We start from the raw sequence: 14,670 nt of genomic DNA, 5'->3' as shown, positions 1-14,670 counted from the left end.
TGCTCCAAATTGTGCCATGTGTCCCTTTTCCTTATAATGTTTCGGTGGCTCATATCACCACAGATTGTGGCCCTGCACAAATCTTTGTCACCTGCTTCTGTCATGGTTGCCCTCATCCTGTGTGTCCTTCACATCCTGCTGGAAATTAATGGAACGCGCCTAGTCAGCCTGTTCATGCAATTATGGCATTGGGTTATTCGACCCTCCGGTCAGACTCCTCTGCCGTCACCATATCTAATCGTGAGAGTTGGATGCATTTGCTCCTTAATTGCTGGTTGTCAACCTGCTGCCAACAACTGTCCCATATTTCGTTGGGGTGTTCAATCCCATGATTTGCCAAGTGGTCAGCAACCGCATTGGCATTTCGCCTTACCGCCTGAAAGATGAGGCCTTTCATTGCTCCTATCAGCTTGGCAATGTTGTCTGTGACCTTGGACAATCGCCAGTGTTTTGTGACTCTGCTGGCTGGCGTTCCTCCATGGATTTTCCTGGCCACATTAATGGCTACCTCTGAGTCTCCCTCAATTACTGCTTTGCTTGTTTGGTTAATTTGGAGGATTCTTAGCCCTTTTTCCAGAGCTGCAAATTCCATTTCATTATTTGTGCCTTCCCCAAGAGCTTTGCTGTAGATGTAAAGTATTTCTCCTTCATGGTTTCGGATGATTCCTCCAATGCCTGCTTGGCCGGGATTGCCTCTCGAGGCACCGTCAAAGTTTAGCTTTAAAAACCCTTCCGGCGGACGCTTCCAGCCCTTCGGCTCCGTGTTTAGGTTTTGCTGCTGCCCAATAGATCCCAGTTGTTGTGCGTTGAGCAGGTTGAAGGCATTCAGAATTCGCTGGTCCTCGACCGAAGGATGGTTATCAGGGTCTGCCTTGCATTTTACCAGGATTAATTGGCTCATGTTTTGGATTAAGGTGCTTTGCAGGTACTCTATATTTCTGTACTCATTTTGAAATATTCTGCGATTTCTTTCTTTCCATAAGGTCCAAGTTATGAAGCCTGGTAGAATTTTCCATATGTTGTTGATTCTTGTGTTGTTGGAGTACTTGCTAGGCCAATTCGTGATGGTATTTTGAATGGATTCCTTGTCTCTATTTGTTTGCTGCAATATAGTTTCCATCCCTTGCCATAAGTGATCGGCCCATTCACAGGTATTGAAAAGATGGTTCATGGTTTCTTCTGCTTAATTGTACATAGGGCATATGGAGGGGCCTTCAAAACCTTTTTTTCACAGGTTCTCCCATGTGAGAGTTTTTCTTCTCATGAGGAGCCATAAAAAGGTTTTTATTTTAGGCCAGAATAAGGTGTCCCAAACCTTGTTGCACCATTGTATCGCCTCCATTTGCTCCAAGAGTTCTAGCTGTTCTCTGGCCTCTTTGAGAGTGAAGTTACCGCTCCCTTTCATACCCCATCTCAGTATGTCATTTTCTTTGGTCTTTCTGATAGTGCGATTGTTTATGCATTTCACGAGGTCCTTTGTGTTGTTGTTTCCTTCAATTGGGTTCTCAACATCCTGGAGAGCCCATTCTCTCCATTCCTGGTCGCGGCTGTTAGGGTTCCAGTAGTGGTGGACTGTAAACTTTCCCCTGTTCTGGCATTCTCTTTTGAACTCTTCTAGCTCTGGTTTTTCCAGCTTTGGGAGCTGTTGCCATGCGTCTTCCCAGAAGAGGGCCATTTCCCCATTGCGGATCTCCCAGAAGCTGTGGTCTTGAACTAAGTTGCGGTTTCTTCTAGCTAAGTTCCATATTGGAGAACCCTCTGGTGTTTCCTGTATCCTGATTAGGTCCCGATCGTTGTAGTTAGGAGTGTATTTCTCCCTCTAGTGTCTCGCCCAAGGTAGGTTGGTTTCCTTTAGCCAGCGCCACCACAACTTGGATCCACATGTCATATTGATGGTGTGGGGGTCAATTAAGCTTAAACCACCTGCTGCTTTCGAGGTGCATAGCTTGTTCCAGGCTACCAGTGCCCATTTCCTTTTTTCCGCATTGCCACTCCATATAAAGGATCTTTGAATGTTTCTAATTTTCTGCAGGATACCGCTAGGGCCACATGATGGATAGCAAATATTGCGGGATGGCCTGCAGTATAGCTTTGGTGAGGACAAGTCTCCCAGCAAAGTTAAGAGCCCTGTGAGTCCAATGCTTGCATTTTTTCTCCAGTTTCGCTAAGTTGTTTTCCCAGTGAATTTTTTGCCAAGGCTTAGTAGTGAGAGGGGCTCCCAGATACTTAGAAGGAAGAGTGCCTTTTCGGAAGCCAAGAATGCTGGAGAGATGGTTCTGGATGGCGGGATAAGTGTTAAAGAAGAAGATAGTCGATTTGGCATGGTTAATCTCCATGCCTGAAGCTTTGCTAAAGAGATGAAGAATGGTTTTGAAGGCCATAGCTTCTTTGACAGTTGGAGTGCCATGCAGCATTGTTTCATCGACAAACTGCTGGTGCATTGTGGCAGGAATGGAGGGGAAAGGGTGTAAGCCTTTAAGCTTCCTTTCCTCTCTTGCTTTGCGAATGAGCCTGCTGAGCCCTTCCATGAGGATTACAAATAGGAAGGGGGAGACAGGGTCTCCTTGTCGAATGCCTCGGGAGGGGGAGAAAGGAGCAGAGGGGGAGCCATTTACCAGAATGGAAAAATTGGTAGATTTGATCAGAGCAAGGATCCATTTGGTCCATTGCTTGTCAAAGCCAAAGGCATTTAGAGTGGCCTCCAAGTAATTCCAGTTGACTTTGTCAAATGCTTTTGAGAGATCTAGCTGCATCAGCATGCCTGGAAGTTTCCTTGTCTGCAGGGTGTGAACCATCTCCTGTGCTAAAAGGATGTTGTCTAGAATTTGCCTACCTTCCACGTACCCTGACTTCTCTTCTGAGATTAAGTCAGGTAGAATAGGCTTAAGTCTGTTGGCTATGACTTTAGAAATGATTTTATATATCACATTGCAGAGAGCTATAGGTCGAAACTTGTTAGGAGAATTGGCTTCTTCTTCCTTGGGGATTAGCGCGATGAAAGTGGAGTTCAGGGATTTGAGAATAGAGCCTGAACGTCTAGAGTCTTCGACAACTTCCCATACCTCTGTTTTGATAGTTGGCTAGCAAGCTTTATAGAAGTTGATTGTAAAGCCATCAGGCCCCGGTGCCTTATCATTTGGCATACTTTTGACCGCGTCTTCCACCTCCTCCATTGAGACCTTTCTTAGCAGAGTAGAGTTTTGCTCGGAGGTTATGATGCTGGGTATAGCTTGAGTTAGTTCCTCTATGGCCTCGGATCTTTCTTCCTGCGTTTCCTAAGCTATATGCTTGAAGTGCCTGGCGAGCAGTGTTGATATGTCCTTGTGGTTTTGAAGAGTTTCCCCTGCTTCATTTTTGAGCCTGAGGATTTTGTTTGCCCCCATGTAGTCCAGTGTCGATCTGTGAAAAAAATTTGTATTTTGTTCTCCCTCCTTCAGCCATTGGATCCTTGATTTTTGCTTCCACAAAGTTTCTTCCTGTTGGTAGCGGAGTTGCCATTGCTGCATCAGAACCTTCTCCTATTCTTTTGAGTCTTCTCTATAGTTCCCGGAAGCCCATTCTTTGTTAATTAGATTTAACTTACCTTTAATGATGTTCTTTTCCTGGAAGATGTTTCCAAACTCTGCAGTATTCCACTCTTTAATTCTGTTTTTGATGTGTTTTAGTTTGCTTTGGAGCTTGAACATTTTGGTTCCTCTTAGATTTGATGGTTCACACCACCATTCCTTCAGCAGATTTGCAAAGTCGGGATGAGTTAACTAGAACTTTTCAAATATGAAGGGCTTGTTTCTAGGGGCGCATAGGATGGCTGCTTCCAAAGCTATAGGCCAGTGATCTGATCCTCCACTGGGGAGGATGTCAGAGTCCACTGTTGTTCCTTCGAGTAAGATACTTTCCGAAATTAGAAATCGGTCCAGTCGGGAGGCGATCCTATTGTCTCCTCCTCTTCTATTGTTCCAAGTGTAGGAACCATTTTTGGGGAGAATGTCTACTAGCTTGGCAGCTTCTATGAAATCAACAAAGAGTTCTGTATCTTTGTTAAGTTTTCTGAGACCTCCTTTCTTCTCTAGTAGGGAGGTAATCATGTTAAAATCTCCCCCCATGATGATCTTAGAGGTTGGGTGTCTTAACTTTAAATTCATAAGAGAATTAAGAAAAGAAAAATTGTCATCTAATCTTTGCGGTCCATAGACATTTATGCATAGGTAGGTTTCAGAGTTACCTGTTATTTGAACTTCTGTGGCAATAAACGATCGTGTAGCCTCCATTGAGATAATGTTTATTGCTCGGGTGTCCCAAAGTGTAGCTATGCCTCCTTCCCATCCTTGACTGGCTACATCTGTATATTTGATAGGTTTTCCTAGCCTTTTGTTGATGTTCTCCATTTGGTTAGTGGCGCATTTGGTCTCCTGTATGAACATAATGTTTGGCTTTTCTTGTTGGAACTTTCTCTTGAGCAGTCTTTGCTTAGCTTGGCTGTTGAGCCCTCTTGCATTCCATGAAATGACCTTCATTGATAACTAAAAACTCATTGGTAGGACGGGAAGGCATGAAGAGCCTTCATTTTTCCAGAGTTGATCATTAGAATCCCCAGGTCGTGCAGCACCTCCCCACTGGTTCTTCTGCCTCTTCTTTTATTTGACTTCCGGCCTGTTGGGTTAAGAGATATGCTCTTTGACTGATTACCTGTGCCTTTTGCAATTCCTAATCTTCTGTTTTGCCTGTCTAGTTCTGCCTTTTGTCTTGCGATGAAGAGATCACTGATCTTCCTGATTTCTTCTTCTGAAATGTTGTCTAGCCCTTGGGATTTCCAGTTTTTTTCCATGGCTGGGAGGTTGACTCCTTCTTTTTCTAGGACTGCATTGAGCTCTAAATCCTCGCTACCCCCGTCGCTAGTTATCATGTCAGTGTCTTCATCATGTTCGTCTTCAAACTCTTGCATTTGAACTTCTGTTCTAAGTATATTTTCCTCCCCGTCCTTAGTTGTGTGTTCTGGCTTGTTTTTTGGTGCTTCAATAAGTTTTGTTTCCCTATTAGTGCCTTCTGAGTCTGTATCAGTTTCCAGAATGCTGAAGGTGTTACTGATGATACCAGGTCCTGTCTCTGCTCTGTGTATTCTTTTTCTGTTAGCTCTCTGTCTTATTTTTGGCTTTGTGAAGGCCTCTTTACTCTTTGTTGCTTGCTCTTGTTTGTGTTCGTCCCCTGTTCTATTGAGAGGGAACTCTCTAACAAGGTGTCCGTGTTCATGACACCTTCTGCAACGGAAGGGGATTTGTTCGTAGTCAATGGCTTGATAGTAATCCTCATCTCTGAATTCCAACCATAGACCTTCATGTAGGGCTCCTGAGACGTCCATCTTGACACAAATTCGTGCGCAGGAAGTATATCTTCGTTGCACTATTGCTTCTGAAGCTTTAATGAAGGTTCCGAGCCGGTCTCCTATCTGCTTAAGCGTTGCCAGTCCCCAGTAGTCTATAGGAAGGGAGAATAGGCGGATCCACACTGGAACCTGTGTGAATGTCTCTTTTTCAGGTACAAAGTTTGCCTTACAGGGTCTCATGTAGAGTCCAGCTGAGGCAAAGAAGTAAGGTCCGCCATCGAAGACTCTATCCTTGTCTTCCAAGTTTGTAAAGACAACAGTAAAGAAGCCTTTTGCTCCAAGGTGGAGTTTAACATCACCTTTTGGTTTCCAATGTTGTTTGATCCATTGGCAGAGTGTGCATTCTGTTGGCCACGGTCCCATAAATTTGCAAATAATTGCATGTTCCATCATGTGGTCTCTATAGGCCTGAATGTCCGGATCTGAGAAGACTACTCGAAGGGTTTCCTTTTTCTTTGGTTTGCATGCTCCTTGAGTTGCCTGTTTGGAGCCGGGGTTAGCAGTCTTTGCTTGCTCCTCTTCCTCTTGTGAGTGCTGCTCTGTTCCATTTTATTTTTCACCTTCTGTTTGGGTTATTATTGGTGTTGTGTTTCTTTGTTCTGCTTCTGGTCTTTTGTCGTTTTTCTCCTGTCCATTATTGGCTTTACCCGTCATCTTTGGGTTTTTTCTTGTCTCTTTCTGCAGCTGCTGTGTTCTTTCTCCACTGCTTCCGCTACCATCCTTACGATCTCCATAGCCATTGATTTTAAATCCTTCCTGCATTATCTGTTTTTGCATGACTGCCTGCTTGAAAGTTGGGGTCCCAGTGGACCCCTCGTTTACCATTTGTCGGGTCAATCCTCGACCTCTGAGGAGTAAATCTGTTAATCTGTCTCTTTGTGCTTCCAGAACTGTTGCTGAGGCTGCAGGTTGCGGCCCCAAACCCTAGGTCTCAATGAGTTAGTTTTGCATGTTTCTAACACACTTCATTCTATCCAGGATCGCCAGTGTTAGTTGTACCATTTTTTTTGTTTCTTTCTTTGCCCCAAAAAGGGGACATGTAAACTTTAGGTGTAGGCCCTATTTTATCCAATTTACTTGTATAAATTGGAATTAAAGGGATTTTATGGTAGAGCCAAGTGTCTTGATTCTAAAGGAATCTAGACTATTAGGATATTTTGAGATGCCTTTGTAAATATGGAAAGGTGTCTAGCTTAGTTGTTGGGTAGTTTTTGGGATAGATGTCCAATTTTTATAGTTGTGTATATATTTTATGTGCAGAGAAATGTATGTGTTAGGGTAGATTTCCATAGGGAGAGAATAGTGTTGAAAATGCAGCAAGAAATCTCAGTTTGACTTGCCTTGGTCAAACTAGAGAGAAAATTCGAAATTCCACATCAACAGACAGCTTGGATGAGTTAACTGAGGTGACATGGTTGTTATCACTCAGTTAGCTTAGTTAACTCAAGTTAGGGGCATGAACTTCAGTTGTGTGCAGGGATTCCTAAACTTTAGGATCCTAGGTTGAGTTAATCTCAGTTGTAATAATTTAAATCAGTTAAATTAAGTTATGGTCAATTAAAATAGTTCCAACTCTTTGAGGAACTAGTGGAGGGTCTAATAGTGGGGTGTGTAATCAGTCACAAAATAGTGATCAATCAGCCTAAATGATCTCATGCATGAATAGAATACAAGTTACCCAGTTGAGATTGGAGTTCAAGGGCAGTGGACTTTGTAGACTAGTCTGAGGTGTATAGATGGTGCATGTAGTCAGAGGAAGAGCCTTAATGAACTATTAAATTCCTTGGAGGAAAATTCCTATGAAGTAGGGGCCTAATTCCTCATTGAACAATGCAAGGAAGTAGGACCTTGGAAGGCTAGAAGTTTGGCTATGTGTTGGCCAGAGTTGGTCAGTCACGTAGAGAGATAGCTTATACACTTGTAGAGGTTTCTCATGCCTGAGAAAACATTGTATTTCTTCTCTATTATTTGATTAATGTAATACAAAATGGAAGGGGTTTTGAAAAGTTGCTTTCCCATAGATAAATATCTATGTATGTGAGTTTAATCTTGATGCATGCTTATGATTTTCTTTCTCGATCATGAATTTCTTTCCATAGATGGGTAGAGTATATTTGAGTCTTATGTTTTAGTAAATTACATGAGAAATTTTGAATGTACGTAGAATTTATACATGGTATCAGAGTAGGATTCACAGTAGAGAAGAGAATTCGAAGTTATTATCGCAACAGGATTGAATTTGTAGGATCAATTTTTCAGAGTTAGCAGGATGGAATTCTATGGAATAAGGCTTGAGTATGCCCTTGAGGGTATCTTGAACCTTGTTTCTTGGAAGGACCACATGGAGGCGATGCTGGATGACAATGGGTTGAAAGAATTTTTTGAGCATGACATTCCAAAATCATGATCATATGACATCAAGGATCTAGCAGAATGGAGGACGTGTGTAGCCAAGGTGAGGATAATCACATTGGAAGGCGTGAAGAATCACATTTTCTCTAATATCCATAGGAAACAAACATCGTATTTAATATGGCAGAAACTAACATATTTGTTCTAGAACAACAATGACCACTGGAAGCTAGCACTCAAAGATAAGCTTCGAAATATGAAGATGCAAAAGACTGATTTTATTCAGCAATGGTTGATCATGTTCGCACAATTTCGTGATGAACTTAGAGGAGTTGGGGTTAGTGTTGTATGTTGGGTTGTGTTATATTCTTTCCACGACTAGCCCCTGTACGGGGGGTTTGATGGGGATGTTAGCCCCCCTCTATGGCGTCCAGAGCTGCACCCCGGGGATTTTTTTTTTTTGGACCCATGGTTTTTTCCATGGTTTTGGGCGCGATGGTTTTCAGTTCATTGTATTGGATGCTTCAGCATGTATATATATGTGTCAGGACAGGAGTAACTCCAGATTTGGCAGAAAAACTGATTCGTTTATTTCATTAGGTAGCTATTGTTATATACATGAATGTGACTGATCAGTTCATCTTCTTGATGACTGTTCACATTCCAAATTCACCCAATCGCAGAGGATTAGGTGTCAACATTCCCCCCCTTAATCTGAAGGGATGTTGGTGAGTCCAAGCATCGTTCTAAATCTTTCAAGCTTTTCTCTTCCAAGCGCTTTGGTGAAGATGTCTGCAATTTCCTCATTTGTGGAACAATGACGGAGATGGATTGTTTTGGCCTCAACATGATGTTGGATCAGATGATATTTAGTATTGATGTGCTTTGTACGATCATGGAACTTTGGGTTCTTGGCCAACTTTATTGCAGAGGTGTTGTCAATCATGAGTGGAGTTGATTGTACTTGTTTTACCTGCAAATCTTCAAGAATTTTCCTGAGCCACACAATTTCTTCCGTTGCTTTAGCTGCTGCCACATATTTTGCTTCTGTTGTGGAATCTGCTGGAACTGATTGTTTGCATGATCTCCAAGAGACAGCTCCTGATCCAAGACTCATAGCATATCCTGAAGTAGATACTCCAGTTTCTTTGTCTCCATCGAAGTCTGAATCAGAGTATCCAATCAAGCTGAAGTCGTCCACCTGTGTATACTTGATTCCAAGGTCTTGAGTTCCCTTCAAGTACCTTAGAACTCTTTTTGCAGCAGACCAATGTCCCTCACAAGGCTTTTGCATGAAACTGGAGAGGATTCCAATAGTAAATGAAATGTCTGGTTTGGTAGTAGTGAGGTAGATGAGACTTCCTACAAGTTGTCTATACTTTGTTGCATCCTCAAATTCCTTTCCTTCAATAGATGTGAGATTTAAGTTTTGTTCCATTGGAGTAGAAAGAGGATTGCACTCTGTCATGCCAAATTTGTTTAGCAAATCTCCAATGTATTTCTTTTGAGAAAGAAATATGGATTTTGGATGTTGGGTTACTTCAATGCCAAGATAGTAATGAACATAGCCCAAATCAGTCATTTCAAAACTTTTTCCTAATTCTTTCTTTATGGATGTAATATAGCTTTCATTGTTCCATGTCATTAAATGATCATCTACATATACCACAAGATATACAACTGTTTTGCCAACTTTCTTGACAAATAAAGTTGCATCATCAAGATCAAAATGATTGAAGTTGAGTTTCAGAAGATGTTCAGTTAGTTTTTCATACCAGGCTCGTGGTGCTTGTTTGAGGCCATACAAGGACTTCACAAGTTTGCATACTTTATGTTCATGTCCTTTCACAGCAAATCCTTCAGGCTGGGACATAAAAACATTCTCTTTTAGATCTCCATTCAAGAATGCAGTTTTTACATCCATTTGATGGACTTTCCAACCGTTCTGAGCAGCCAGTGCAAAGAGTGTCGGGATGGTGGCCCATTTTGCTGTGGGGACAAAAGTTTCCTCATAATCGACCCCTTCCTTCTATGCAAAGCCTTTTGCCACAAGCCTAGCTTTGTGCTTGTCAAGTGAGCCATCAGCTTTGTATTTGTTCTTGTAGACCCACTTGCAGCCAATTGGTTTGGTTCCAAATGGAGGATCAACCAGCTTCCAAGTGCCATTCTCTATGAGGGCATCATACTCCTTTTTCATCGCTTCTTTCCATTCATCATGAGAAGCAACTTCTTGGAAGGAAGTTGGTTCAAAATCTGTAGACAAGTTCAATTCACAATCATAAGTAACATCCATATCAACAAGTGAATTAGAGTCATCTACATCACCTCCATTTTGTCGGTTTGAATTTCTGGTTCCTGTTTTTCCAATTTCATCAGGATGAACACTTTCAACTGTCTTTGTCAGCCACTTTGGGGGCCCTTTCTAAGATGGTCCAGGCTGCTTTGTTGATTGAGTTGGGACTGAATCAAGATTGAGTCTCTCAATTCTATCAATTACATCACTTAAAGCATCATCCGTTGTTGGAGTTTCATGCAGGGGAGATTGTTCTTCAGAAGAAGATTCCACATGTTGATCTAGTATAGGAATACCCCCTTCAAGATGTGGAATCTGATTATCAAATTCTTGAAATGATTTTGTTTTTGCCAATCTATCCAAGCGATCAAGTTGTCGCTCAACAACATTGTCAGATTTGGATGATTCCAGAAAAATGACATCTCTAGATACAACAAACTTTTTATTTACTTCATCATAGAGGTGGTATGCTTTAGAGGTGTTTGAATACCCCAGGAAGATACACTTACGACTTCTAGCACCAAGTTTGTTTCTATGTACCTTTGGTATCAAAGCATAACAGGTGGAACCAAAGATCCTGAGATGTTTTACCGAAGGAACATGTCCATACCACAATTCATAAGGAGTCTTGTTTCTTATAGCATTAGATGGACATCTATTCTTTATATATGCAGCACATAGAACAGCATCAGCCCAAAACATTATCTTTACATTTTTGAAGAAAAGCATGGATCGTACCATATTCAAAATTGCTCTATTCATTCTTTCTGCTACACCATTCTGTTGGGGATTATAAGGTACAGTTGTTTGATGTTTGATCCCATGTTGGCGAAGATAGTTTTCAAATTCATTTGATGTATATTCTTTTCCATTATCAGTGCGAATAGACCCAATATGAGATTGTGCATCATTTTCAATCCATTTATGAAAATTCTTGAATGTTTGAAAAGCATCAGCTTTGTTCTTCAATAAATAAACCCAACACATTCTGGTGTAATCATCAATAAATGTCATGATATATTTATTTCCATTTGCAGAAGGAACAGGCATTGGACCACATAAATCTGAATGAATGAGTTCAAGCTTCCTATGTGCTCTTGAATGTGAATCATGAAAAGACTGTTTGCTATGCTTTCCTAGAATGCAAGCATCACATTGCTTATGTTTCCTAGGAATTGTAGGCAAACTAGCAACACCATTTTTCTTCAATAAGCGGAGACTGTCATAGTTTAAATGTCCAAATCTAGCATGCCATAATAAACTTGATGGAAGTGTACCTTCTTCATGATGAGAAATATATGAGAAATGTTGTGCATGAGCAGAGGTTCCTTGCAGTTTGAGAAGCCTTTCTTCTTCTATTCCCCTCATGACAAGTGAGTGGTCAGATGCTTTTCTTACCTCAAGCTTGCCATCAAACATATGAATGGAGTGACCTTGCTGGTGGATGTGGACCAAGGACAACAAGTTTCTCTTGAGTTGTGGGAGATATAGAACATGATCCAGAAGAAAGTCTGGAAGACCAGGCAGTTTAAGCCTGATTGTGCCAAGCCCTGATGGCTTGATTTTTGACTGATCTGCAAAGTATACTACTCCATCAACATTGTCAGTGAAATCTTCAAAAAAATCTTTCCTATGAGTCATATGACAGGTTGCTCCTGAATCAAGTAACCAATCATTTTTTGAAGAAGCAAGTGAAGCATTAAACAAATCTTCATTTACTCCAATGTTACATTGTGCCTCAATATAGTAAGCGGATTCAGGTGCTTTACCTTTGTCTGTATCATCAGTTTTACCTTTCTGCTGGTTTATTTTCTGCTCAATTTTGTCCCATGGTAGCTTGCATGTAGAAGCATCATGTGATCCATTTCGTTTGCAGCGAATGCAATGCAGATCTACTTTTTCTGCTTGAGAATGTCTGCCCCCCCTGCCTCTGAAGTATCTTCCTCTTCCTCTTCGTCCACCTCTTCCTCTTGTAGAATCTTGAGCAGGATGCTTTTCTTTATGAGCAAGGCAAACAGTCTCTTCAGAAGATTCATGGACTGTCTTCTTTCCAAAGGCTTTCTCTCTTTCAGCAAACTTTTTCACAAGAGAGTCAAAGGTTATATCTTTAAGATTTCCATTTGCTTGTAAAGACTCAAGATAATTGGAGTAAGTAGGATAGAGTGCCTTGAGAAAAGCAATAAGAGGAATATCCAGCTCAACCTTAGTGGATTTGATATCATGCATTATGGATTTTACTTCAGATGCAAGAGCAAGAGGATCATTATTTTTCAGTTCAAGAGTGAAGAGTTTAATCATGAGCTGAACAACTTCAAGTGTAGAATGTGAGTCATAGAGTTCTTTCAGTTTTTGTAAATCTTCAAAGGCAGTTGAATATGATGAAATATGGCGACTTACTTCTTCATTTATAGATGCTGCGATTAATGCATAGGTTTTGCTGTTCTTGTTTTCCCAAATGACGAGCTCTTTGTCTGATGTAGGCTGCACTAGGTCATTGTCTCCTTCTCCGACACACACTCCTTTCCACAACTCATTGAAGATGAGGGTGTGTTTTATCATCTGGGACCATTCAGGATAGTTCTCTTTGCCAGTGAGAACTATTCCTACCATAGAGATGATTGAATGCATTCTGTAAAAAAAATACTTCTGCTGATAAAAAAAAACTTCCTTACGTTACAGCCTTATGCACTATATTTTAAATCCCTCTAATATTTGATAGAAGTATCAGCATTACATATCACTGTAGACCTTCGTTACAAATAAACTATATCAATATACAAATTGTGTATTGAGCAAACAGAGTATTCCTCTATCTCAGTATATGAAAATTTTTAATGAAGCCTGCAGCTTATCACATTGAAGTATCCCCATTGCACTAGTTCACACATCAATCAGGTTTCATAAATGGATGATCATCTTAAAAATGCACATGTATGTGCCCAACACATATACGAATTCAAAAAATGCAACTTATGGAGAGCACCATGCAAGAACACATATATCACAATTAAAATTCACGGTCTTCATTCCACCAATGCGCATACAGAATCAATGCTTCAACCATTCACTGGTATATATTACGACATGCACCTTGCTTCCTCTGCACCACGCTTTGAGAATATAGATCAATGCTTAATCAAAGGACCAATGCACATATTTGTATTCGTGGACTGGTATACATGCTCTCTCAAACCCAACGAATCAGATTCGATACCACGGTCTCACACCACGGTCTCGTCTTCGACTTTGGGGTGTTGGAGGAGCAGCCAGAAGAACCAGGAGAGTGCTACAGACGTTGTGTCACGACCTGCAAAGATAAAATTTACGCAAACGTCTCGCAGGAATTTTTCAGAATACAAAACCCATGCTCGTCTCGAGATTTCATGAACACAGACAACAAGTCCTCCGACAACTTGTAATCGGCTCCAGCACTTATTAATACCACGGTTTCGGTCTCACACCACAGTTCGACTTGACTTAACAAAAGATTCAAAAATTGCAGTTCTGATCAGGGTTTGCAACAGGATACGTATACCTCCAATGCTCCATAGATACCTCGAGAAATGACGATTTGATATGCTCAGAAATCAATGGAGAGTTTTCATGATCCAACAGGACTGTAGCAGATAACTGAATACAAAATCTCAATCAACAAAAATCACTTATGCGTAAACAATTTTTCGATCAATGCATAGTAAAAACGACCAATTCAAAGGCACTGAGCACAGCAAACCAGTTGCAATGTTTACCATACGGCCTGACCCATCCATTCGGATTTTCTCAGGCTGAGAGGTGTCTTCAGAACGGCTCCAGTGGACAGAACGACAGAGGTGTTAACCAACGGATGCACAATAGCAGGCAGATGCGTTATGGCAGAATATGGGACAGAGGAGTTACAAGGCACGCCAAAAAAGGAACCTGGGACCTGTGCTCTGATACCATGTCAGGCCAGGAGTAACTCCAGACTTGGCAGAAAAATTGATTCGTTTATTTCATTAGGTAGCTATTGTTATATACATGAATGTGACTGATCAGTTCATCTTCTTGATGACTGTTCACATTCCAAATTCACCCAATCGCAAAGGATTAGGTGTCAACAATATGTATTGTAACATTGAAAGGAACATAATGAAAAATCAATCTGGTAGTCCTGGTTTTGGGATCCAGGGGAAAATCTTTGTGTATATTTGTTTTATGTGTTATGCTCTCGCTATTATTTATTTTCTATTTCTAGAATTCATATGCAATTAATTTATGTATGGGGTTAAAACCTACATTTGGTATCAGAGTTGTTTTGGCTCCAAGGGGACGCCTTCATTGCTGAGGGGTTTTTCTCGAGCTTGTGGTAAACCCTATTCAGTGGGAGATCTGTGAGATCGATTCTGGTGGTGAAAGAAGATGGCGACCAATGGAAAGATAAAGATCAAGAAATTTAATGGTCAGAGTTTTGAGTTGTGGACACTCAAGATGGAGGATCTGTTGGTGGACAAAGATCAATGTATCACAGTAGATCCAAGTACTAAACCAATAGGAGTGTCTAATGAAGAATGGAAGAAGTTAGATGGGAAGGTAAAAAGAAAAATATGATTGTGTGTCTCAAACTCAGTGTTGCTGAATGTATCAGGGGAAGCTACAATAAAGGCTT

At 41.1% G+C, this 14,670-nt stretch overlaps 1 protein-coding gene across 1 annotated transcript; it reads right to left on the bottom strand.

Moving 5' to 3' along the window:
- Positions 1-3,758: 3,758 nt before the first annotated feature.
- On the bottom strand, positions 3,759-4,385 carry LOC149266292 (uncharacterized). Its single transcript, XM_089407795.1, has one exon. It carries the CDS (start codon positions 4,383-4,385, stop codon positions 3,759-3,761), a length of 627 nt encoding a protein of 208 aa, XP_089263921.1.
- Positions 4,386-14,670: the final 10,285 nt, after the last annotated feature.

This window comes from Pinus tabuliformis, chromosome 6 (genome assembly GCF_031772625.1).
Source record: "Pinus tabuliformis cultivar Carrire ecotype Pingquan chromosome 6, CPIR1, whole genome shotgun sequence".
In the NCBI taxonomy this organism is placed as follows: Eukaryota; Viridiplantae; Streptophyta; class Pinopsida; order Pinales; family Pinaceae; genus Pinus; species Pinus tabuliformis.
The sequence above is the reverse complement of the archived record's forward strand: the minus strand, read 5'-3'. Positions and strand labels throughout refer to the sequence as shown.